The following is a 26461-nucleotide window of genomic DNA, read 5'->3' as shown; positions in this document are numbered from 1 at the left end:
CATTCAATTAATAGGTGGCATATGAATAATGATGAATAGATGGGGATAAAATGGGTCTTAGGCCAAATGCCATGGATACAAGGATAACAAAGATGAGGAATGTCCAAATATTGGGCATACATATGTGGGGGAGAAATCATGATTACATGAGTTATCCCAACCTTTATTTTTCCACCCCTATTTATTTTCCTTTTGATTTTTATTAATTTTTTTTTGTATTATTGCTCAAAGATCCAGGAAATGAGAGCATGGTATGAATGATGTAAAGCAGTTACTACCCCCTTAAGGTGGGGCAATTCATCACGCACCAGGGGTTGGGATGTGCATGGGTTCCTTTAATGATGTGAGGGGAACTCATGGACCCTAGGAAAGAGTGTGATGGCCATAATGATAAGGGGTAGATCTCAAGTTTGGATTTTTCTCGCGTGCTATATTAAATGTTGCGACCATCTTTTGTATTTTGTAATTTTCCTTTTATTTTTTTTCTTTCTTAATTGTCACCATGACATGCTTTTAAATTTCTTTTAGCTACATCAACCTCCGGGGAAACATTTATAGGCCTGACCCAGATATGTGGACAAGGGGAGGGGTGTGTCAGTGCCTTGTGGACCTAGAGAAGAAAAATTATAATATGTCTCGTAATGTGTGGAGAGGAGTGAAAATGTGGAACAAAAAAATGGGACCAAAATTGGGGTTTCCCAAGTAGTGCTCTTCCTAAATCCATAGGCCAATAGGGGAGATCCCATGGGACTAGGATTAAATACTAACCCTCCATTTAAGGTGAGGGAAAAACACCACAATCAACTCCTTCATTCTTCCAAGTCACCCAATAATCAAAATCCCAAAATGCGCAAATGAAAAATGAGCATAAGAACCATAATGAAAAACATACGTTTTGGGTTGGACTTTCCACCTTCTAACATACTCTCTCAGAAAATGGGTGACGAAAAATACAACTAATTCAGGAAGCAGAGATAAAGTGACACATCACATGAGCTACAAGGCGGTTGTTAGAGGCTGCTAGTTGCGGTTGGAAGAAGATGAATAGGAGAAAAGTTCTCCTAGGGGTACCCACTTTTGGTGGGAAATAGAACCTTCACTCTAATACCACTCTATAACACTCCCTCCCATCCCCTTTCTCTTCTTGGGTTATGGGAAGTGTTACTTCATTAACCCAAGCTCCATGGTTTATTATGAAGATGGGATTAACAAAATTGTCTTTCTTTGAATCTTACAGAATTTACTTTTGATATTACCATCATATTCACCTTGTCAAGAGATTTAGCGACATAAAATTTATCTAAATATGACTCCCAGATCAAAAGCTATGCCCATTCGAAGTTTTTCCAACTAGATTTCACCACATCAACAAGAAATTGCCACGTAACATCCATATAGTTGTGTCTTATCCCATCAACACCTTCCGCATGGAATTATTGCCATGGTCCCACAGGGCCATGCTTAGGGTTTTGTGATGAATCCTCGTTATATCTAATCCTCTAACCACATCAACATAGTTACAGGTCCCTATGGCATTCACTCAATACCACAATGTAAACTCGCTAGGGTCGTGCAGTCGAAAATTCCGTTAAATGTTGTGGATTCTCCCAACAACTATAAGCCATTTTATCATTGCATCCTAGGTGCTTCCGCAAATACAATGTCACACACACACCCAATAGGATATTCCCCCACATAAGTCATCTTGCTAGGGGACCCACCCGTGCATACGTCATCCCATATGTGGTACTTTCAACTACGCCCTATTTCAATTCTTCTTGGAAAGCTCAGGGTTGTGAAGACATCACTCCAATGGGGTCTCACCCATGCATACGTCATCCCGTCTTGGCTCCTTCCAACTTCACCATTTTCAAATATGTTGGGATAACCCGAGGCTGCAAGCTCGTAGAACATATCAGGCCATATTCTTGCTAGTAGATGAAAAAAGGGACGACCACCAAAGCTTCAATCCTCTGTACTTATGATACGAGGGCCTTGAGGTCAATAGGTTTCTAATGGAAAATAATTAACAGCAACAAAGAAAAGGAACTATAAACATTGGAAATAAATAGTTACATAGGCAAGAAAAGGGACGAGGCATGATAGCCAATTCATGCAACATTCATAGATTAACAAAAATATACCAATTACTTAAGTTGTATTGATCTATTGATAAACTCATTCAGAGAGCCCTGGTCAACATTCTAACTAAGATCACACATATCTACAAAACAATCATAGCTTCATGTTTAATATCATGGTCCAAAATAACCAAGCATAGTCACACAAATTCATACTTCGATTATGCCTAAAATAAATGAACAACATCATTCAGAAAACCATGCTTATACATGTAGCTAATTCTGTAACATATATAAATAACAACAACACAATGTGTTAAGAAAATATCATAACCATGAGAATTATAAGCAAACATTCATTAGCAACATATAGGAATATTAACATTCCTCCATTGCTAGTGTTAATCCACACACTTTCATATCACATGTTAGACATTATTAAATATTCGTGGCACAAGTATATACATATGTACACTTATCTAATTAACTTGAATGGATGGCATTTGAGGGGGGAACTTCAACACTCCACCCAACCATGGGCCAACTACACTACAATCTTTCTTGCAAGTGACCACCCCTATGCCAGACTTAGAATATGAGGAGTTAATTGCTCAAGGGAATTTTCACACCAATAACAAGTCAGCTAGATCAAAGATGGTGTGCACTATCCAAGTGGTTTATCAGTTGTCTCATGCATTAAGCACCATAGTGACTCTTCTTCCTCTATAAAACAAATCACAGGGATTCACCCAAGGCTCAATTAAGTTTTTCCTAGTATAGGAGGATGATCTCACTCTAAGGGTGTTTTATCAGTTATATTTTCACGACAAACACTGTAGGAGTCCAAAGTCTACTATCCAGGTGGTTTATTAGCTTACTTAGAAAGAATTTAAGTGGTTTATTAACCCCTTAGGCAAGAAATTAGTGGTTTATTGTTAATTTTCAGTTAATAAAAAATGTACTCTCATGTTTTATCTTTCCTATTCTGTTGCTACCATGTTTAGTTACTTATTTGAGAGGGGCCACCCAATAAGCATCAAGGACCGGCAGGATGCGTAAGCATGCTCGACTGTTAAGGCCGCCATCGCCCTATATTATTTAGGGGTCACTCACTCATTCCGATGCCCACCACCCAATAAGCATCAAGGAAAGCACACTCGACTGTCAAGGATGCGTAAGCAGGCTCGACCATAAGCCCCCCCACCCAATAAGTAAATTGAAACTCGACCGTGATATTCGAAGGTTTACTGCGCTCTTCGTCTGCTACGCTTGTCTTAGCTCAGACCCTGGTCGTCGTAGTAGCTTGTATTTTCATCCGTAGTAGCTGATAGTAGCCCAGACCCTCCGAGTAGCTTGTCTTTTCTTCAACCCTTCGACGATCCCGTGGAGTTGTCCCTAAATCTTGAATAGAATCTATTTTACACTTTGGTGGGTGACTACACTTTCTAGGCGCTTGGGCGTTACTACACTTTAGGCACACAACACTCCCCATAGCAACACACAAAAGCACCACTCATCGGGCCGGGGACAGGCGAGCAGGTGAAACACGAACAGACCGACCAAACTAGGCTTAGCAAGCAATCACCGGACCCAGGCTGATATATTATGAACATTGAATTCACTGATAGATCAAGATTGCTAGATCACTTTGGGCACGATTATTAACCCTTTCTCCGCTATTCGGGAGCTCGGGGCAAAGCTGATTGGTGTTCGCTGATCGAGGTTTGATTGTAGTTAGATACGAGAATTCGGCATCGTTCTGATCCCTTCGCATCCGTCACCAAATTCAAGAAGGCGAGGGCACGGGGGCAGGGAGAGCGGGAACGGGACAAAGCCAAGCTAGGGCGGCAGGAACGGGGGACTACATAGATATGGGACGGGTAGGGGTACAAGGCGAGGGGAGGACGGGGGGTACGAGCCGCCAGCGGGACCGACCCACCAAGTCCGAGAGCCAGAGCATGCTATTATTCCGAACCGCACATATTGGAGTTGAAGCAAATAAGTGAGTCTGTATACCAGATGGTGCCCAGACTTTCAACAACTATTCCTGAAGAGGGCCCTTACCCTTTATATCTCATGTGCACTGGGGCACCTGAGGTCCGTGAGGGGCTCGACTAGTGTTTAACATGGTATCAGAGCCATGATGTGTGGCCTTTGTAGTTTTCTTCCTCACGGTTTATGCCTTAGGTAGAAAAAAAAATGGCATGTTGTTATTCCCCGCGCAGCTGGTCTGAGCTGCCTTGAATAGTGCTGCCCTGGTCTTCATTACTTGTAACTTTCCTAACTACCTAACGCACCTAAAAACCTGAAACATTGAAGGTTGGCCATTGCATCCATTTATGCTTGAGTGTTTCACTTTCTTGATATATTTGTGGTTGTCATTAAATGACATGACCATATATTTTATTGTGTGTTTCAAAAAGCTGAGTGCATCAGACCCGCAACATTCCAAATTAGCGGTTGTGTTGGTAGGCAATGTATTCCTACCTGCGGCTTGTCAATTTCTGCGTATATATTTGTACTACACGTTTTATTCAATGTTTCTCTACCTCTACATTGTGTTGAGTGCATTGGTTTCTGGATTTGCAATGCTCGTTCTCTATCTATGATTTACTATTCTTACATGAGAGTTTCATCTCTAAGTTGTTCATTGTCACTTCAGTTAGCCTAAGATCTTCTGTCAAACATGCGCTCTGTGTAACTCCCACCAACACTGTAACTCAATTTGGAAAATGTAGTAAATGGAATTTGATCAAGCATGGTCCATTTGGGCTGAATATCTACAGAACTCTTGAGCACAGCGACTTCCCTACATTGCATATTGTTCCTGTTTTGATTGTAAAACTGATCCCGACACTGACGCTCCTTCTCAGCCTCCCGATTTTTGGTCTCCCACCTGGGGCCAAACCTAAGCTTTGGAGGGGGTTTCCCATCCACCAAACAAAATGATTCCTCATTTTCCTTATCAAAAATAAAATCGAAGCCATTACTTTCTTGCCCACTTCTCACACTAGGTTGAACATTATAGTTTCGGGTCCAATCTGCCACCCTTCCAAGTCTCTCATTTTTAGAGAAAGGGGCATAGGGCACATTCTGCAGTTGATTTTCTAGCATAACATGGTCGTCCTCAGGTCCCCATCCATCTAGATTGTCTATGACATTTGGGACTTTTAATTGGGGTTGCTTTGTTCCAACCATGTTTTTAGATATCTGTTTCGGAGATGAGATATTTGTAGGTAAACTGAAGAAGAGGAAGGTGGTGATGGTACTCAACTGACGGGTTGGCCTGCCTAAAGTTGATTCGAACATTGCCCACTCTATTCCTACAACGCCGTGTCGTGCTTGTTCTGGTTCATAAGGGAGGTTGAGGGAGGCCACACTGCCATTGTATTCAATCTTGCAACCTCAGGTCTCCATCCCAAGCACCACAAACACAACATTATTGATAACGTTGTTGAATGAATGCTTAATTAGTGCACTACCACTGGTTCTTCCCTTCGAGGGCTCATCCACCATATGAAAGAAGAGCGGCTCAGTTGCCGACTGTCATCAATGGACATCATTGAATACCCAACTGCTATACAAGGTGGTTTCTAATTTGTCATTCCCTTCTTGGTTTTGAGGGATTTATTATACATTTGATCGAACATCTGGGTTTCCGCCTTGGAAAAGCATAAGGGATCCCTCTGCAAAATACCATAGGAGATGTTGTTCTTATTCCTATGAAATTGATTCATCAAGAACGTTGCGCGCAAACCCATTTGTGGCATCATTTTCATAAAATTCAGTGAACCCTCGATGCTCCAACTATCGGGTAAGCGTCTGCAAAATTGCCTCTTGGGGTTGTCTGGAGTAGAGTCAGAGCCAGTATTATCTTTGACCATAAAGAAGCCTTTGCAAATGATCTGACTGATATCCTTGTTGGGTGGGGTATTTGTAAACCTTTGATCTTCGTTGTCTTTGTAAATAGCGTGTGCAATTTCTTTCATCGCAGACATTTTGTAAGCTTTTACTGAACTTTTATATCACAGTCCCCCTTGGGCTTTTGTTGTTTAATGAGGAAATGCCGTGTAAGATTGGGTACGTCTACCAATAAAATTCTATGGACACAGTATAGAAAGTGCAGAACATAATTTTCTTGTTTGGTATATTTGTTGTGCCCACCAGTGCCATTGGGGCATACTGTATTGGCTGCGAAGAACGCCATTTTCTAGTCTGGCAGCAGTGGACGATTTTAGGTAATTGAAAATAGTTTACGAAGGACAGTGGTTGATTTTAGTGGGGATAGATTGATGTTTCTTGGATAGAGTCAAGTTAGCTGTTAAGGTGGATTGATCTATATTAAATGTATCTGTTTTGTACCAGTCTAGCATCAAATTGTTGTCAAGCATAAGATGCTTCCATGTTTATGACTTTCTAGAGTGAACCTTCTTCCAACTGTCCAACAATAGTGTTCAGGTGATTTTTTGGCAGCAGTAGGCTTTTTAATGATAGAGTTGAAAGCAGAATCAGTATCTTTGATGAACATTTTAACATTCAACTTGAGGATGGCAACGCTATTTTAAATAATTACTGTGATTAGTGTTGGAAGTGTAAGTTTGATTTGTTGAGAAAAATGGCTAAAATTGATGATGCATTAGAGTTGTTGAATAACCTCATTCATTCCACTGTTCATGATATGGTAAAAATTAGCAAAAATGGTCTCTCTAATATTCGAACTTGTCTACAAAATGCACAAGAGAAGATTGAATTTTTGCAGCTTGAATCTCAGCTACAACAAGCAGAATTACAACAACGGAGTCGTCATTCTGAACCTGTTTCTGTTCAAAACAATGAAACAGACTCCCATAAACAGCAAGTCAATATTGTTGAAGTTCATTCAGATCCAGTGCCAAATAAAGCAGCAGTTGTACATACAGATGCAGAAATTCAGTTTGCACTTCCCAAGCCCATCATCAGACCTTGGGAAGAGCTTGTCCACAACAAGCACAGAACTGGTCTTGGATATGATAAGGACGTGTCCTTTCACATTCCAAACTAATCAAAGCCCATTCAATATCAAAGTGTTGGATTTCTTCAGGATAGTTCATCTTCACCTGCTCCACATGACAGTTCACCTTCAACGGTTCCAAATTCTGCTCCTCTTCCACAGTAACAACAACAGATTGTGAAATGCCAACACTGTAACTGAGTTGGTCATTTGAAAGATCCCTATTTCGATCTTCATTGACGTAAGCACGGTCATAAAACCAGTCATTCTTCAAACAGATGCTTTAGCAACAAACTTCTTGCACGGACAAAGATTCATCTTGGATGGATCGCTTCTTAGCAATGGGCATCAACAACCAAGAAGATATTTCAATCACATGTCAGAACTTGTTCGAGAGTATTGAATAGTCTTGCAGTTGAGTTTTCTCCATCATCTCACCTTGTATCTGACAGGGGGGGAAATGATGGTCATCTACAAGCTTCAAAGTCATATCAAGCGAGCCTGAGCCACAACCTACCACACCAGTTTCAGAGTTGTAGCCAGAGACAAAGATGCCACTAAGCATGCCTTCAGTTGGTAATGCCTCTTCAAAGAATTTGGGACACTTACTATAGCAGAAGACTTCAACTTCTTGCCAGTTTTAGAAGAGTTCCAACAATAGAATTGGGGACACTTCCTCTAGCAGAAGACTTCAACTTCTTGCCAATTTCGAAGAGTTCCAAGAATTTCATTAATCATTCCAGAGTTGTTGATCATCCTTAAACCATCACAGGTTGAGACTTCCCTTTTAGGTTGAAGTTCTCCCTTTTATGTGGGGTGAGACCTCCCTTTCATGGTCGAAGGTTTCCCTCTTCAAAACAATAGGAGAACTTCCTCTAGCAGAAGACTTCAGCTTCTTGCCAGTTTTGGAAGAGTTCTAGGAATTGCACTAAGCATTCCAGTGTTGGTGGTCATCCTTAAACCACCGCCCTTTATACCAACATCTCAGAGAACACATTTAGCCTAGTGTTGCCATGCATTTTTGCACATTTTGTATTACAGCTCTCTTCTTGGACTCATACATAACCCTTCGGATTAAGGGGGGAAATGTTGGACACCAAATCCTCTATGGGTTAGTGTGGAAGTCGAATAGACAAACGAAGTCCAAGAGACCTTGGGATGTGGAACCCAACGGTCACACCATGTACTATAAATGTATATGTTTTGTTAATAAAAAATGTACTCTCATGTTTATCTTTCCTATTTATGTTTCTACCATGTGTGTGTTTAACAAATATGTCATTCAACCATATGTCCATTAATCCATTTAGCAATCACATTAAACATTATATGACAGTAACTAACGAAAGAACATAAATGATAGATGTTGAAGACAAGCCAAGACAGAAGACACGAGAATATGGCACTAGCTAGGGACAAACCCCAATGTGGGGAAACCCTTTTGATCAAATCTTCTTATAGTCTTCAATAGTTCAGCAAAGAGATAGTACAATTTACAAATCTAATAATTTATAACAGCAGCAAAAGAGCCATAACTAGAAAAGTCAACGTTGGTCAATAGGGAAGATTTGACCCTCAACAAATCGGTCAACTTCAGTCAACTTTGGCCTCCAAACAACAAGATAAAACAACCCTCAAAACAGTGAAATTCAGGGCAGTCAAAGTCTAGTCAAATAGTCTAGAAATTCGATCTCCTGAAATTTCGAGCGTGTTGAGAGAGAGACCTAGAAATTCGTACCCAATCAATGAGGAGAGAGAGAGAAGTGTGAAGATGCGTGTGTCCAAATGAGGCTAAGTGACCTTCTATTTATATGCAATGTTGAGGATGAATAGACGTGACTGTTGGGCTTCTGAGCCTACATAAGTTAGTTGGCCGACCTTGAAAATTTGTTCATAATCAAAATAAATTCATAACTTCATTTGTATATGTCAGAATCAAATGATCTTTAGATCAATCCTACACCTATAGGAGAGAGGAATCCAAGAAAAATAGCAGCTTTCATAAATAAGATGACCTAGGTGGAGTTTAGCCCTAATTTTGAATTTTAACACTCCCTTTCAACTAGGGAGAACTCCATCTACTAATCCATCTGCCAATCTGTACTATTTTCGCCATCAATGCACTGCTCTGCTTTGTTGAACTATGAAGAAGAAGAAGTGATCGAGAATGTATCCTACCATTCTCTACTGACCCAAAGTCAGTCCCAAATAAAAGGAGAGTGTCTCATACACTCTCACTGACCCGAAGTCAGTTCCAATCAAAAGAAAGTGTCTCATACCACTCTTACTGACCTGAAGTCAGTTCCTAATCAAAAGAGAGTGTCTCATACCACTCTTACTGACTCAAAGTCAGTTCCCATTGATACCAGATCAATATAAGAAATCCTAGCATAGGAAGTGTGGTAGTACATGATGCATCCATTGGTAGTACTATGGTCCCTATCCTCATTTCCCTACTCATTGGCTAGATGAGAGGTACTTCCCATGAGTCCCAGACTGCATGGGTAGGATGTCTACATGGGTAGGATGTCTCGACAGGAGAAGGATGAACCACTCGTCCTACTTACATCTCGCCAAGGGGTATCACAGGGGAAGGATGAACCACTCACCCTATACACAACAAACCACTAGGGGAAGGCTGAACCACTCACCCTATGGTTGCTCACAACTCCAAGAAGTACCCCAAGTCCCTCGGAGCTCCTAGAGCTAAATGTCCATCTCATACAGGATCCTCATAAGAGGGTATCTCCACTAATCCAAGTCGTTATCGAAAGGCCAAGAATTTGACCTTCCCCAGGGGCTTTGTCAGCATATCAGCGAAACACTCATCAGTCCCAATGTGATGGAGCCTTATTTCTCCTCGTTGTACCATATCCCGGATAAAGTGGTACCTGATATCTATATGCCTGGAGCGATCATGAAACACGAGATTCTATGATAATCGGATCCCACTCTGGTTATCGCAGAGGATCACGGTGGTATCCAACACATGTCCAAACAAGTCACTGAAGAGCTTCCTCAACCAGACAACTTCACAAGAGACCATACTAGTAGCTATGTATTCAACCTCAGCGGTGCTCAAGGCAACATATTTCTACTTTTTGCTCATCCGGGATATCGATGCAGAACCCAAAGAAAAACAACATCCAAAAGTGCTCTTGTGATCCACCACACTGCTAGCCCAATCAACATTAGAATAACCATGCAACCTCACATTTGCGACAATGTATCTCAATCCATGAGTGATTGTGCCTTGAAGATATCTCAGAAGATTCTTGGAGGCAATCCAATGTATATGATGAGACTCAACCATGTATTGGCTCAATTTGATAACTGCAAAACAGATGTCTGGACGTGCGTTCACCAAGAACATCAGTGCTCCTATGAGTTGACGATACTCATAAGCATTTCCCCAATTCAGGTCCAGCAGCACTACCACATAACTTCTTAAAGTTAAGTTCCATTGGAGTAATCACAGGTTTGTAGTCCACCATCCCAAATCATTCCAATAGCTTCACAACATATTTTCCTTGAGAGAGGAAAATTTCACCTACCTTTTGCTAGACCTCCAACCCTAGGGAATAGTGCATGTCTTAGGTTCTTCATCTCAAATTCAGAAGCCAACTCCCTCTTACACGAGAGAATCTCAATAAACATCATGGGTCCCTTTAAACATTGGAAAAGTATGCTTGTTCAGAGTATATCCATCAAGCCATATGCACCCTGCTAATCATCCTTCGATCTATACATCAAAGTCAGCCAATCATGCTGCCTCTTAAGTAACAAGGATATCATTTTTAGAGTCATCAGATATCATATTATAAGGAGCTATCATGAATCAACACACTTTGACATGATTATCTTTCTTGAAATAATCTATGGCTCCCTTTGAGGCCTTATGTCAGATGGTCATTTAGATTTCAACAATGAGCTTGCTAAATGATTTCTGCCATGAGCATGAAACTACTCAATAAGGATGATTTTCTCATCCAGCCATTTGTATCCATATGACCATGATAAGTGACTTTTCTCTAACTTCTGAATTTCATCATCTTCCTTTGAATTGAGGAAGTATAACATCAACTACTATGCGAGGAACAAACAGTGCTGCTATATCAAGGATATCCAGTTTCAAATCATCTGTTGAAATGAGCTATATGCCGAAACCATTCCTAACCAGGATATTCCTTTATGTTGTATTCCTCCCAAAACTTGTCACACAGCTACTTTTGTACTTCATCAAAAGTCCTTTGTGCAAGATGTCAAGGACAAAGAAATAGATCTGTCCTTAAATTCATCAGACTATCTCGAACTTACACATCTTGTTCACAACTTCGATTGTGAACAAGGTCCATTGCCAATGCTTCTGTCATTGATGACCTTCCATGCTTGATGTTGAGTTTCTGAGTATAATTGCTGCAAGTGGATAGAAGTGTTGAACTGAAATAAAGGAACTGTGTTATTCAACGCACTCTGAGACTGACTGCTACAAAGATGCTAATACCACAATGATACCAAATGAAGCAGAATAACCAAGTCATGAGAACGATATACATAGAACAGTGAGTGGAGGGTCGAGCCTTTTCTTTCAATCTTTACCAGGAATTTTGAACTGTCCTAGGAAGTCGAAATGTTACAGATGGAGTATAACCTTTGCCTATTCCTGGATGGAATTAACACTTTTACAAACATATGGATTACCTCATTACCTCAGAACCACCTGTAAATGTGCTCAACGAAATCCTTAAAAGAATGAAGTAAGCTACAGGCCCATAAGCCCTTTCAAAATTTGTCTGCTCGCCAAAACTTTTAAAGTTCCCTAAGGCCATACGAGATTTGAGAGAGAAAACAATGAATTCTTCTTTTGTTAGTGCCAATGTTGGTTGGTCTACTGAAGGTATGTATGCTAAGTAGAAGGATCTGCAAAGAATAAAGCTTGACTTCAAATGATCCTTCTTGCACCTGATCTTTGATCTTCTTTAATTAGTTGTCACTGAAAGATCATCAGAAAGATACAGAGTACAAGATCTCATGGATTAAGCTATCCAAGATGTGAATCAGTCTTGTTCACAACTTCGTTACTACTGCATAACACAGTCATAGCCATCATCACTAGTTCAGAACTGTAACTATATAGATTTGACAAGTATCCAAACTGATCTACACATAATTACATAGGAGAGATGTAAATCCAAGTGCAGTGAGACTATATGCAATGCCAACCTAACAGTGATGACACTCTCAACAAGGTTTCTGAGTTGCCATACCATCGTAATAACTGCTTCACTGAGATGCTGATGTGCTGAGGTATTGTGATACAGATATCAATACTAAAGATAAATATTACTATGATGTCACTGTCATCAGATTTGAGGGATAATGTCAAGCGCAGGGATGACAAAACATAGCATCGAAATCACTATTGTAAATTACAATTATAGATCCTCATGGCAGTCCGGTCCATAGTTTAAGTCTATGATTTTAAATGAGAATGAGCCCAACAAATTTCTTCAAACTCAATAAAATATCCATTGCAATTTTGTTGATCCAAAAGACCAATAATACCCACAAAAGGTTGTTTCTTCATTCAAAAATCTGAACACACAATGAGGGGAATTAGAAAGATGGAACCTGGTAAGTAAAGTCTTAGAGTCTGCCCCGAAATTGATATACATACACAACATTTCATAACGGTGCTTGCATCACCGTCAAACCATGTAAAGTTTGTTCCTGAGATAGCACATAGTCCCAACAGAGAAGCTACAGCAGCATTGGAGTGTAAAGGAATGATCTTTGTCCATCTTAGTATGACTTTCAGAACCTGTGGTTATGTACAGGAGTAGAACACAGCCTCTAAGAAATTAGATTCATGCCCAACATATGTAAAATGTTCTGCCTGTAGTAGTGCTTCACCCCCACACGTACAAGCCATCCACTAATACACAGCTCATGAAGAAAGGAAAACTCGCTATGCTCATAGCCTTGACTGGGTATTCGAGCTGCCCCTCCAAAGAGTAAATCGAACCAAAGGCACTGAAAATTTCAGAGTTATTAGAATCATGTGAAAAACATCTTTTGCGCTAACTTTCTCCAGCGATATGCCTAATGATATATTTATCCAAAACAAGTACTGTAAATTCACGGAGGCTAATCCCAATCTCCAAAGTCGACCTTCTGCCACAAACAAATGCTTAGAAATAAGGAGAATAGTATTGTTGTTACGTGGAAAATATAGCTGGAAATCATGGCCAAAATTTGATTTAATGCCATAAGGAACTCGATCTTGGGAATGCTTCTGCCTTTTGATGAAGCCTTGACTTTTCAAGAGAGAGGAGGTCATGGAGACTTACCAACGAGCTTGTCAGTGATTGCATCCTTCTAACTTGGGCTTGTCCTCATTCTTTGCTTAGATTAGATATGTCATTCAACCATATATCCATTAATCCATTAGCAATCACATTAAACATTATATGACAGTAACTAACAAAAGAACATAAATGATAGATGTTGAAGACAAGCCAAGACAAAAGACACGAGAATATGGCACCAGCGAGGGACAAACCTCAATGTGGGGAAACCCTTGATCAAATCTTCTTATAGGCTTCAATAGTTCAGTAGAGAGAGATAGTACAATTTACAAATCTGATAATTTATAACAGCAACAAAAGAGCCCTAACCAGAAAAGTCAACGCTGGTCAACAGGGTAGAATTGACCCTCAACAAATCGGTCAACTTCAGTCAACTTTGGCCTCCAAACAGCAAGATAAAGCAACCTTCAAAACAGTGAAATTCAGGGCAGTCAAAGTCTGGTCAAACAATCCAGCAATTCGGTCTCCTGAAATTTCGACCGCGAGAAATTTCACTCTGTTGAAATTTCAGCCTCCTGAAATTTCAGCTTCCTGAAATTTCGCTCCAAAATTGTGTGGAGAGAGAGACCCAAAAATCCATACCCAATCAATGAGGAGAGAGAGAGGGGTGTAAAGATGAATGTGTCCAAATGAGGCTAAGTTACCTTCTATTTATATGCAACATTGAGGATGAATAGACGTGACTGTTGGGCTTCTGAGCCTATGTAAGTTAGCTGGCCGACCTTGAAAATTTGTCCATAATCAAAATAAATTCATAACTTCATTTGTACATGTCAGAATCAGATGATCTTTAGATCAATCCTACACCTCTCGGAGAGAGTAATCCAAGAAATATCAGCCGCCATAAATAAGATGACCCATGTGGATTTTGGGTCTAGTTTCCAATATTAACATTTATCAACCCTTTTCATCAAGTACCTCAGTGTCTAAGCTTGGCAAGTGGTTTATCAAACTTACAACAAGCACCCTAGTGGATTATCAAGTTTAAGTGTTTGAAATTATTCTTGATTTGAGTATTGGTAAGGTTCCTTTGTATTCTCTGCATCATACTCTAAAGTATTTTCACCTAGTTGTTTAAGGTGAAACCTTGATGTTTCATCGAAACATACTTCCCTTGATTCAATTGTTGTATGTTTGATTGTGTTTCTTGCCCCCTTTTCATTAGATCCTAGCTCTTATCAACCTTCCTGTGATGCATTGGAAGATATTTTTAGTTTTTTCTTGTAGAGAAGTAGATTCTTATGTGGGGACCCTATCTTCATTCTTATTTTGTGATGTGTGTAAGCTTCATGTTAATGCAACGTTTGATAGTGTTTTGTTGTTCTCGGATTATGAATTCTAGCTTCTAGTAATTTATTTTTTTATATGTTTGAGAGTTTTACTTTCCTTTCATTTACTATTTTAAGTTAGTGTAATGATGGGTTTTCACATCTATAGCCTATATTCCAATTCTTAATGCATATAAATCAATTATTTTCCATTTTGTAGTAAGATTGTTTTTAGAAGAGCCATACTATCCATTGTTAAGTTGACCATTCAAATGGACTTGTTTTTTATAATTCTAGGTTTGATGCTGATTCTTGGTGGACATAGAGTTGTGAAAATAATGCATCTACCATTTCAGTTAGTGTGTCAATCCTTTCAGTATGAACATTGATGTTTCGTCTTTTTTGTCATTTGTTACTTTTATTAGGGCTTGTTGTCATTTTTTGGAAACAATTTCATCCTCTTCTATTAATTATTCAATTTTGTTTGTTAATTAATTTTTGCCCCTCTCCTATGTCTTTTTTTTTCTCTTTCAATGCTAATGAGATGATGCTTACATTGCCGAGTTCATATTTACATCAGCTAACATCTACATGTAATTAATCATTCATAACCATCTTGGAGTTGGTTTCTTTTTCTTTTTCTTTCACGAATATTCTTTTTTTAGACACGGTTTTTATAAATTGACACTATAAGCTAAGGCTTGAATTTATTTGGTAAAGCTAAATATGATCTGGAATTAATTTTTTATACCTTAGAACATATGGATAACTACCCTCACATGTTAATTTTTTATCCACCACATTAATTAGATTTTGTTGCAAATTTTCCATTTCATAATAAGGCACATTATCATTGCAAATTTTAAGAGGTGCACATTTGGAAATGCCTGCTAAGTGAGTTTTTGCAATAAAACATAAAAAAATTAGGGTTAGCTATGGCACTACAACTAGCCTCCATGCGCATGCCTCACGAAGTTATCAAGCTAAATAGCTATAACTCACTTTCTCCCAAATCAGTGCAAATCTATGAATTCCCAAGTTCCAAACTCCCGAATCAATGCAATTCTAAAATCACTTACATCCATGCTAAGTTAAATGTTCTTTGACTTCCTTTTGTTTCATGAATCGAACCACTTAAAACAAAATATTCAGAATCAGTTTTTATAACCATCATCTTTGATTGTGCCTTCTTTAAATTCACTAGGGTAAATTTTGTTTTACCGTCTCGAAAATCTCCAAGCATGTACTCTCTATCTCCTCATATAAATTGATAAAAAAATGGCTAAGCATATTCTCATATTTAAATATATATGAAAAATAATTCCAAGCTTTTGTACCACATAGAAATTCAATTAAAAAGAAACTAATACCTCTCTACTTTTGTGATATCAATTTATTTAGCTCAAAAGTGTGTAATTGTTTGGGTTTTCTCTATAATACCTTAGTTTGAATGGAACATTTATTTAACAAATTAAGTGCTTTATCTCCTTGACATTTATTTTTAAGACAAAACCTTTAAATTTTCGAATAACCATTGAAAGCCTTATGTTTTCAAATATCTAAGTATATGCTTCATGGGATCTATTTCTTCTGGACATAATTCTACACAAAGATAATAGTACCTCTATATTTCTTGCAAATAGGAGCACAAATTTGTTGTTCTATCATTTCCTCTCCAAAGCATTGTGTCACATAGAACTCTTTTGCAAATTCACCTATGCTTCAAATGGGGCTTCTAATTTCTCATTTCATTTGAATGCATGAAGGATTCCTCTACCTCTACGTTTTCCATACCCTTTGAATGTAGATTAAACTCTTCTAGAGTACTTTCTACATGTATTGTGGGCCCAATCCCTTCTTTTGATTCATCGTCCACATGGAATGATATTGTGGGTTACACATTCCTTTTGATTTATCATGTAATAATACATGCTAGTTCCTCCTCCTAATAGAATGATGATGAAGGTTTCCTTCTTAAATATGTCAACTTCCTTCTCAAATGCAACGAATTCAATTCTCTTATGACTTTAATTCAATTACTTTCATATGGAAATTCGCTTTAATTCAACTCCTCTCTCATCAATCGATGGTTGAAGCCCCATTTAATTTGACTTCTCTCTCATCAATCAATGGCATTAACTTGAATTTGTAACTTCTTTACCTATCACAAACTCACAAACTCTGGGGCACATGCCCAAGGTTCAATATCACTCTAATACCATGTTAAACTTCTAAGCATGAAAGAATATTAGACTTATGTGAAAATATGTACATTTATTACAACAAAATTATTTGATACAATGGGATTGATCCCTTTAAGGTCATTTTCTAGGTATTTTGTTACTTGTATGACCTAATTATTTCATTTACTAATATATATTTGGGTTTTCATTAATTACAATATCACTCTAATACCATGTTAAACTTCTAAGCATGAAAGAAATATTAGACTTATGTGAAAATATGTACATTTATTACAACAAAATTATTTGATACAATGGGATTGATCCCTTTAAGGTCATTTTCTAGGTATTTTGTTACTTGTATGACCTAATTATTTCATTTACTAATATATATTTTGGTTTTCATTAATTACTTATATTAACCAAACTTTTACTATAGATCACCATTAAATTGTATATATTATTGAAGTGTTATAACCCAATGCTCCAATGTAGGTGAGACAAAATAATTACATGTACATTAATTGATTTTTTCTAGATAGGTATCTTGGAGAATAACTTTGCTTTATATTAGAAATATCTTAAGAGGGGATGCCTTGTATTTCATTTATGATTTACAGGCTATTCGATCCTCAAAAAATTGAGGAGGCTAAATGGCATGAAATAAAAGGAAGGGAATTGCTAGCACAATAGGCCCTACTCTATTGTAGTGTCATCTACTAAAGATCATCATAACTCTAATCTAGTTGGGGTTATTACAATGTTGAATTTTAGGGGTAGGAATGTCTTCTTGTAGAATGTTAAGTTGCAATTTCTCAATACCCTAGTGTTAGAATTCCCATGATCTAACATGGATCATAGGGATTTTGATAATAATAGCTTCATATTTTTCCCCAACTACATAGGATTTGGGTTGAGAGATTACCTAATCACAAATTTTCCTCAAATATCTAAGATATCTCTTCTAGTGTAGGCCTTTGGTAGGGTGGTAAAATTTCCAATAAAAATCATGGATATGAATCTTTCTTCCAAGAGAGGAATGATGTAATTTTTTCATTATTTGGTTTATAAAATTGCTTATGAAGTTTTGATCTTATTGATTGTATTCATGCATACATGTCATTTTTATGTATGTAGCTATGTGCACTATTATGATATATTATTAATGTTAATATTATATAATGTATGTGAATATTTATTGGTATATTTCAATAGATTATATTGTTGTATTATAGATTCAAATGAAAAGGAACAATCCAATGTTACATTTTACATAGAGAGTATTAGGACATGTTGGAAAGTTGAAAAGAATTTGAAGTAACATAAGAATAATCAGAAAAATATACTTCCTTTATATGGAATATAATTTGGAAAATTCAACATGATTTGCAAGTTAATCCATATTCTTTTTCTATAAAAAGATAGGAAAATCTTTAACAATATTAATGCAAACCAAAGGAATTAATGTAAGTACAAATGAGAACATAAAACAATATAGCTACCTTACTATTAAGCGACTCATTTGTAGGTGGATATGAAGCCCAAAAATGCCAAAGCAATTCTAGAATTATTTCCAAGTGCTGAGATCAAAAGAAATATATCAACATATTATTACATGTTACGATCTATTATCTAAAAATATAAAAAAGTATATATAATATATATACTTAACCAACTTTTTGTTTCCAATAATAAAAATAGATATTAGAAAAACATACAAATAACTACCTGCGATATTTCTTTATTTGCTTCTTGGGGAAGACTTTCAAGAACATTTGTTTTAGAAGTATTATCAATTTGACCTTTTGTCATATAAGCACATTGATCTATCACCTATTAAAAAAAATATTATTACGAAATTTTTTCATATAAAATCACATTATTATATTATAATAATCATCTATCAAAATAAAAATTAATTAAAAACCATAAATAAGATATTTGATTTTTATATTGATGTATTTAACAATATTGAAAGGTAAAGGAATGAATAGAAAATTTGTTTCAAATGTAATAATGAAATAAAAGAACTTTTCAAACACCTTTTCGTACATAATAAACTTAATATAGAGAAACTGTGAAGAATATTCCTATTGTATTATGAATTATATAATAATTTTAAATCTTAAATTTAAAATAAGATCACAATTTCATAATATATGTGGTTGGAAAATTAATCGAAAATTGTAAATATATTGAAAGATAAATATGGAATGGTCACTTCATTTTTTGATAAATTTTGATGAATAAAATAAGTATTTTTGCACTATGTTATGTTTAACTTAAGGAACAACTTATATATTCATGTGAACTTCATACACTTACATAAATACTTCGAGCTCCTCTCTATTTAAGATCTATTTTTACTTCTTTAATTCTAATCATTTCACTATCTCTCTTAACTACACATAGAGACACAACAATCCCCTTATCATTGTCTTCGGTTCATGGTCCATTCAAACTAAAATTGTAAATGGTGCGTCATTTATCATATCACATATTTTATTAGAATGCACAATGTTATTGTTATTACACCCTATAATGTTCGAATAATTTAACATGCATGTAAGAATATATATGTTAGAAGGATCAACATTACACTTGATTCACACCATTCACCTATTCTGGATCCATTTTGATTATTACAACTTTTCATAACATCTCTCCATTTTTTAAGAGTCTTTTTCACTTCTTATCTCTATTAGCCACTTCACTATCCATATACAACTCACCTAGACACACAATGATCCCTTTAATTAGGTGTTTGACACCATACACCATAAGCTTTCCTTTATGGTCCCTTGCAAACTAGACTCGTAAATAACGTGTCATTATCAAAGTGCTTATGGGAAATGTTACTATTATTTCCCTCTATAATCATATATTACACATATGGGAAGACACATGTTAGAAGAATACATTATAAATGATTCAAATCATTTACTTGTGGGTATAAATAGTTATAGAAGTGGAGAGACACATTTTACTTTTCCCCTAAAAAACTAGTATCTTGTTACATCATAATCATGTTATTAAAAGCTTGTTTTTGGACATGTTATTAAATTTCAAGGAAAAATTTAAGAATTCCCAAATTTACATGTATAATAAATGGGCGAATCTCCATGGTATATAAGAAAAATGGAAGGCGATTTTATCAATAATATGATATGTATATATAATTTTTTAGCGAATCTCTCACTAGGCATGGCGAATATTTTACTCAATTATAAAATCTTGTGTTTATTGAATACACAAATGAAAGCATTGCATTTCTTTAAAATATCTTTTGAAATTAAAATTACCGAAATTACATATCGATAACCTAGTGGGTGTAGGATAAAATTCACTCGTGTCATTCACAAAAAGCATGAGAAAAAACCTAATACTATATATAAAACCAAGAAAAATTCAAATTCATCACTTCTAGGGACCTTGTAACCACCCTGCCAATACACAAGTATGTTCCTGTTTGCAATTAGAAAAATTACCCTAATTACAATCTATTTACTCCAGCGTATGTTGGAAAGTTATAGAAGGATGACTAGTGCAATCAATCCATTCCTTTTAGCCCTGGATTTGTTTCAGTTTAAAACAGAAGTATACAAATATACTTGTCCAATGTCTATGCTTTAACCATTCACCTTAAGATGTTTTTAGAATATAATTTCCTAAGTCTATTTAATATCTTCATTATCATAAAAACCAACCGATATCCATCTTAACTCCACATCTACCACTCTTAGGGGATGAAATCTATTTATCCCTCTGAGCACTTGGTAGACCCAGAATTAAGATGGATCTAAGATGATAGAATTTCCTCTTTAAATAGTCCATGCTCACATGAATACCATGGTATTACCATGGGTCAATACCATGAGTTATCATAAACCTGGAGCTTAAAAATTACTATTAGTAATTTATAAAAATTAATAAAATTAATAGTTGATTTTTATTTTATTTTTTATTTTAACATACATTAAATTACAACATCCATTTTTACTCTTGATCAGATCAAATATTTTTTCACTCTATGCTAGTTTGCATATCACAATATTTGATACCTCTCGGGGGTTAGTACATCCAGAGTAAAGATGGATTTATGCTGGTTTAGTTCCCCCATTTAAATAGGCTACATTCCAGGTGAATACCATGGGTCAATACCATGTGCCATTTTGGTGAATACCATGGGTCAATACCATGTGCCATTTTTATTTTTATTTTTATTAATACTGATATTAGGGTTAATAATGTTTTTTTGCATGGTATTAATAACAATCTAGTCCATGGTATTTGTCCCATATTATTTTGCCCGTAGGTTTCACTTAAATATAACACATTTTTTGAGAGTTCGTAAATATAAGGTTACTTATGGAGTAAATATTAAAAAAATGTTTTATTTCTTTACCATACCTCTCGTTTATTTATATTTTTATTAATTTACCATACCTCTTTACAAATATGGTATTTGGCTCATAGGATTCACTTAAATAAAATCTCTTTCTTGAGCCTTCATAAATAGAATGAGGATTATGGACTAAATATAAAAAGATGTTTTATTTATTTACCATGCGTCTAGTTTATTTATATTTTTATTTATTTACCATATCTTTTGAGTAAGTATAAAAAGACGTTTTATTTATTTACCATACCTCCACTTTACTTATATTTTTATTTGTTTACACCCTTGCATGTATATAAGGTGACTTATGAAGTAAATATAAAAAATGTTTTATTTATTTACCATACCTCTCATTTATTTATATTTTTATTAATTTACCATACCTCTTTTATAAATATGGTATTTGGGCCTTTGGCCCATAGGATTCACTTAAATAAAACCTATTCTTGAAAATGGGCAAATGGAAGGTTGTAACTCCTAATTTCAAGGGCTAAATTTACCTTTTTTACCCTCTCCCTTAAAATAAGGTGGGCTATTTGAAGTGATTTGTAAAAATGTACTATGATACAAAATATTCGCCCACTAAAAATTTAAAACCCCTTAATTTCCCCAAAGGGCGAACATTCGCCCCTAAAATTTTCTATGTTAAATTTGTTCTAACCACACATTGTTATATGAATAATTTTAAGATTTAATACTAATTTTAGCTGCATGACTTAAACATTATAAAATAATCATAGCAATATTTTTCTAACATCTCCCTTAATGCTTATTTTTTCATCCATGAAAATGTTAAATTTCTAAAACATTTCATTGTTGAGTGCTTCGCTGAAAATATCAACCCACCCATCTTGTGACTCGATAGTCAACCCCACTAAAATTAAAAGAGGAAAAAAGAAAAATTATATTGGTCTCTTTACATTATACTTACTATGTAATGAATTACTTCTATTTATTTTATTTGTGAATGGAAAAGTGGATTCATTTTAGCTTTTAATGAAATTCCATTGTTTCAGTATAAGAATATTGGTTTTTTTTGTAAGTTCAACAACATTAACGCTACATCATTGTCATGTCGAAGAATAACACTTGAATAGGGTCGAGAACTGAACAAGTGACTTAACATCTTGGAGTTTCTTAACATTACACCTAATCAATGTCTATCCAAATCTATGTGGACAATGTAAGTATATTGTTTTTTTGAGGCTTCTGTGATCGGTGTTTTGTGTGTAGACTTGTGACTCGATAGTCAACCCCACTAAAATTAAAAGAGGAAAAAGAAAAATTATATTGGTCTCTTTATGTTATACTTACTATGTAATGAATTACTTCTATTTATTTTATTTGTGAATGGAAAAGTGGATTCATTTTAGCTTTTAATGAAATTCCATTGTTTCAGTATAAGAATATTGGTTTTTTTTGTAAGTTCGATAACATTAACGCTACATCATTGCCATGTCGAAGAATAACACTTGAATAGGGTCGAGAATTGAACAAGTGACTTAACATCTTGGAGTTTCTTAACATTACACCTAATCAATGTCTATCCAAATCCATGTGGACAATGTAATATTGTTGTTTTGAGGCTTCTGTGATCAGTGTTTTGTGTGTAGATTTCTTCTAGAGTTCTTGCATCCATGATTGTTTGAATCGACATTTCGAGCCATCCACCGTGGCTCATCATCAGGATAGATCAGTAATTATGTAGGACAGATCTCATTGGACTTGAATAAATAGGGTTAAGAGATGCACAGGGAATGGAAGCCGACCTTATCAAACTTGTTTTATAATATTAGGGTTTAATTTAATTAAATACTAATAATAAAATAGAATGATTTAAATTAAAATTAAAATATTTAATTATATAATTGAAATATTTAATTATATAGTAAGATAATTAATATTAATGTTAATATTAGTAATGCAAAATATTTTATTTATTTAATTTAAGACTCTTTGTTTAATTGTTATTTTTAATTATATATATATATATATATGTGAGATTATTTAATAATTCTAATCTAATGGTTCATATGTTTAAATATTATGAATATTAATGTTAAAGTTAGTGATTTTTCTATTAATTTATTAAAAAGAAATCTTTATAGAATTCTTCTAATCTATGTTGATATGACTAGGTATTATGGTTCTAAAAGGTATTAATGTTAATTAATATTAATGTTGATATTAGTAATCTAAGATTCATAGTTTTTAGTTTAAGATGTAAATTAATGTTTTTAATATTAGTAATACTTATAGAATTCTTCTAATCTGAGTTGATATGACTAGGTATTATAGTTTTAAAAGGTATATGTTAATTAATATTAAAGTTGATATTAGTAATCTAAGATTCATAGTTTTTAGTTTAAGATGTAAAATTAAGATTATGATATAAATTATAGTTCTAAAAGCTATTAATGTTAATTAATATTAATGTTGATATTAGTAATTTAAGATTCATAGTTTTTAGTTTCAGATATAAATTAATGTTTTTAATTTTAAGAATTGGAAATTAGGGTAAGTGTTTAGTACTCATGTAAAGTGTGGAGGGAGAAGGTTGGGGAGGTTGGTGAAGTGTACAGGGGGAAGGGTTGAGTTGGGAGAGGGTGTTTTAGGATGTTGAAGTAGGAATCCAATTGTCACTTATTTTCCATCCTTCGTCTCGATTGAGGTTGTTAGGGTTTCTACCTATTTCTATAGCTTCTCTTAGTTTTCTATGGTGATAATGATTGATTTTGGCTACTACTTTAGAGTTTTCAATGCATATGTGATGATTGGTTTTACTGGAATGTTCAGCCAAAGCTGAGGTCTTTGAGCGGTTATGTCTTATATCAACGGCGGTAAGTATATTGGTTAAATATCCTATTGTAGTTATTTTCCTCCTTGAGAAAATGAGACACTGATGTAACTAGCTAGCCACATATTCAACCATGAGTCATCTTAGCACATCTCAATAACACTATAGTTGTGTAATCAATTAATTATGCCCATCCCTATAATTATTTTACAATTTAAATAAAATGATAAATTAATTAAGCGTATAAGAAACTCATAAACTATAAAATAAGATTCAAACATAAATCTCATAATTATTCAAAACTAGGATAGTTTAAAATAGTATATAAATTCAAAACAACAATCAATATTAAAAGCAAAAATAATATTTGCAAATATTAAGATCTTCGTGGAATGGATAAGAAACATAATAACATATGCTAAAATAAGAAACATAATAACACAAATATGCAAAAAGGAAATGTTACAACAATAATCAAGACTTTTTCTAGCTTACATACTAGTTAAGCATTCTCTTGTTGTCCTTGCTAGACTAAAATCCCTATTCTCATTAGAATTTAATGACTAGTGTTATCTTTATGAAACAAAGTAGGTTTAAGTGAATGGTAAGAGTGAAAGATAACTTAGGTTTATGGAATGTAATTACATAGTTAAGAATCTAGAGGCAATCCAATACCTTCAGGGAGATGATTCTATTATATCTAGATATATTTATTACCTCCTTCATAATGAATCTATCACTAATGTGTGTAGATATTTCCAGAATTCAAGCTTTAATGCAACTTAAAAATTTTAGTCATTGATGTTTTATGGATCTAATCTAAGTGAATTTACAAACTTAGGGTCAGTCTAAAATATAGTAAAATATCAGCATGCTACGAACAAATTTCACTTTTAAACAACCCCAATTCAATAGGAAATTCAAGAGAAAATATATCAAAACTTGTCCCACAAGTTTCATCCCTCTAGAGATATCTTATCATGCAAAAAATAAATCTAAATATCACTTTATGAAATCAAAAAACACAACAACAAAGTATATTCTAATTTCTTCAATATCAATGTTAAACACTTAACTACTTTATGGCCTAAACTTATGTCAAATCAACAAGACATATAAGAGATAGAAATGATCAAAGCATGAATGCAATGATAGATGAAAATCAAATCTACAACAAAAGAATTTTGGATAGCATTAAACTTCACACACACATACACATAAGATATGAAATTCAAATACATAATCTTAGCTTAAGATAAGTTACTACAACCCACTAAAACCCTAGCTATGGGCAAACATAAAAAAACCCTAGCTCTACCAAAGATACTCTAATGAGTGAAAGTCATATTAGGAAGTCTTCATTGGCCTCATGTGAGGCATCTCCTCTTCTCATCATCCTTAACAAGTACAAGTTAGGGTTTATCATGAAACTCTAACTCAAATGCCTCCTTAGGGATGAACCTATAATCCTCAAATCCAAGAATGCTTAAGAAACCCCATCACCTCAATACAAGAGACATAAAGTACAAATAAAAATGGATTTAGAAGAGAGAGTAGAGAGAAAATAATTATCCTCCATATCCAATGTCAAGAAATATGAGATGTAGGGTCTCCAAGTAATGTGATCATGATATCAACATCTTTGATGTCTTGTACCCAAGATCAAACCCTAGCATCTCACAAAAAACATCATGTTTCCTCTTCATAAATTCTCCTAAGGTTTTCTCTTGAACCCTAGATCCTTACTCTATAAAAGAAGTACAAAGAAACGAGTACAATGATGACAATTAAAATGGATCTCTCCTTTATTTATATAAGGTGAAGGGAAGTCTACAAGTCAAGTGCAACTAGTCCACTATAAACAACTTGCAATATGAAATTAGGTCCACACATGCAAAACCCTCTTAGAAGTGACACATGTAAATCTCTAAGGTGACGAAAATCTACAAGAAAACCTTTAAGGCAAGGGCGATCCTGATCAAAAGTCCAATTATAATGCCCCATATTATTAAATTAATAAATAATAATAATAAAATATTTTTATAATAAAGTGAAGGACTATAGTAAATAAATATAAAATAAGAGTAAAATTAAGCAAAGATAAATTTAGAAAAAAAATCAATTAAAAAAGTTTAAGATAAAAATAAAAGTTCGTGATGATAAGTGGATTATGTATATGGAGTTTTTGATCAATTTTTGGGTAAATGAGTTTTATTTAATGGATGAGGAGAAGAAAATGATATCTTCTTTTCCCTAGAGAATGAATGGAAATAAAAGATTAGACATTGGTGAAAATAGTTGATTGAGAGCTCAAGCATGGCCAATTGTATAAATATATGACGCAATTAAACTTATAGTTAGGTGGAGACAATCCC

General features: G+C 35.0%; 1 protein-coding gene across 2 annotated transcripts in view; it reads right to left on the bottom strand.

Annotated features, from left to right (window-relative positions):
* LOC149222991 (general transcription and DNA repair factor IIH subunit TFB1-1-like) overlaps window positions 1–26461 on the bottom strand; it is a 505404-nt gene that overhangs the window by 91498 nt on the left and 387445 nt on the right. The window contains exon 17 of one of the 2 annotated variants that reach the window (XM_089383212.1): window positions 18393–18470. The exons of the other annotated variant lie outside the window; for it this stretch is intronic. Within the exon in view, the coding sequence (XP_089239338.1) occupies window positions 18393–18470 (78 nt within the window). The remainder of the gene's footprint in view (window positions 1–18392; window positions 18471–26461) is intronic. 2 annotated transcript variants of the gene reach the window in all.

This window comes from Pinus tabuliformis, chromosome Q, assembly GCF_031772625.1.
Source record: "Pinus tabuliformis cultivar Carrire ecotype Pingquan chromosome Q, CPIR1, whole genome shotgun sequence".
Classification (NCBI taxonomy): Eukaryota; Viridiplantae; Streptophyta; class Pinopsida; order Pinales; family Pinaceae; genus Pinus; species Pinus tabuliformis.
Note: the sequence above shows the minus strand (reverse complement) of the source record. Positions and strands in the feature narration are given on the sequence as shown.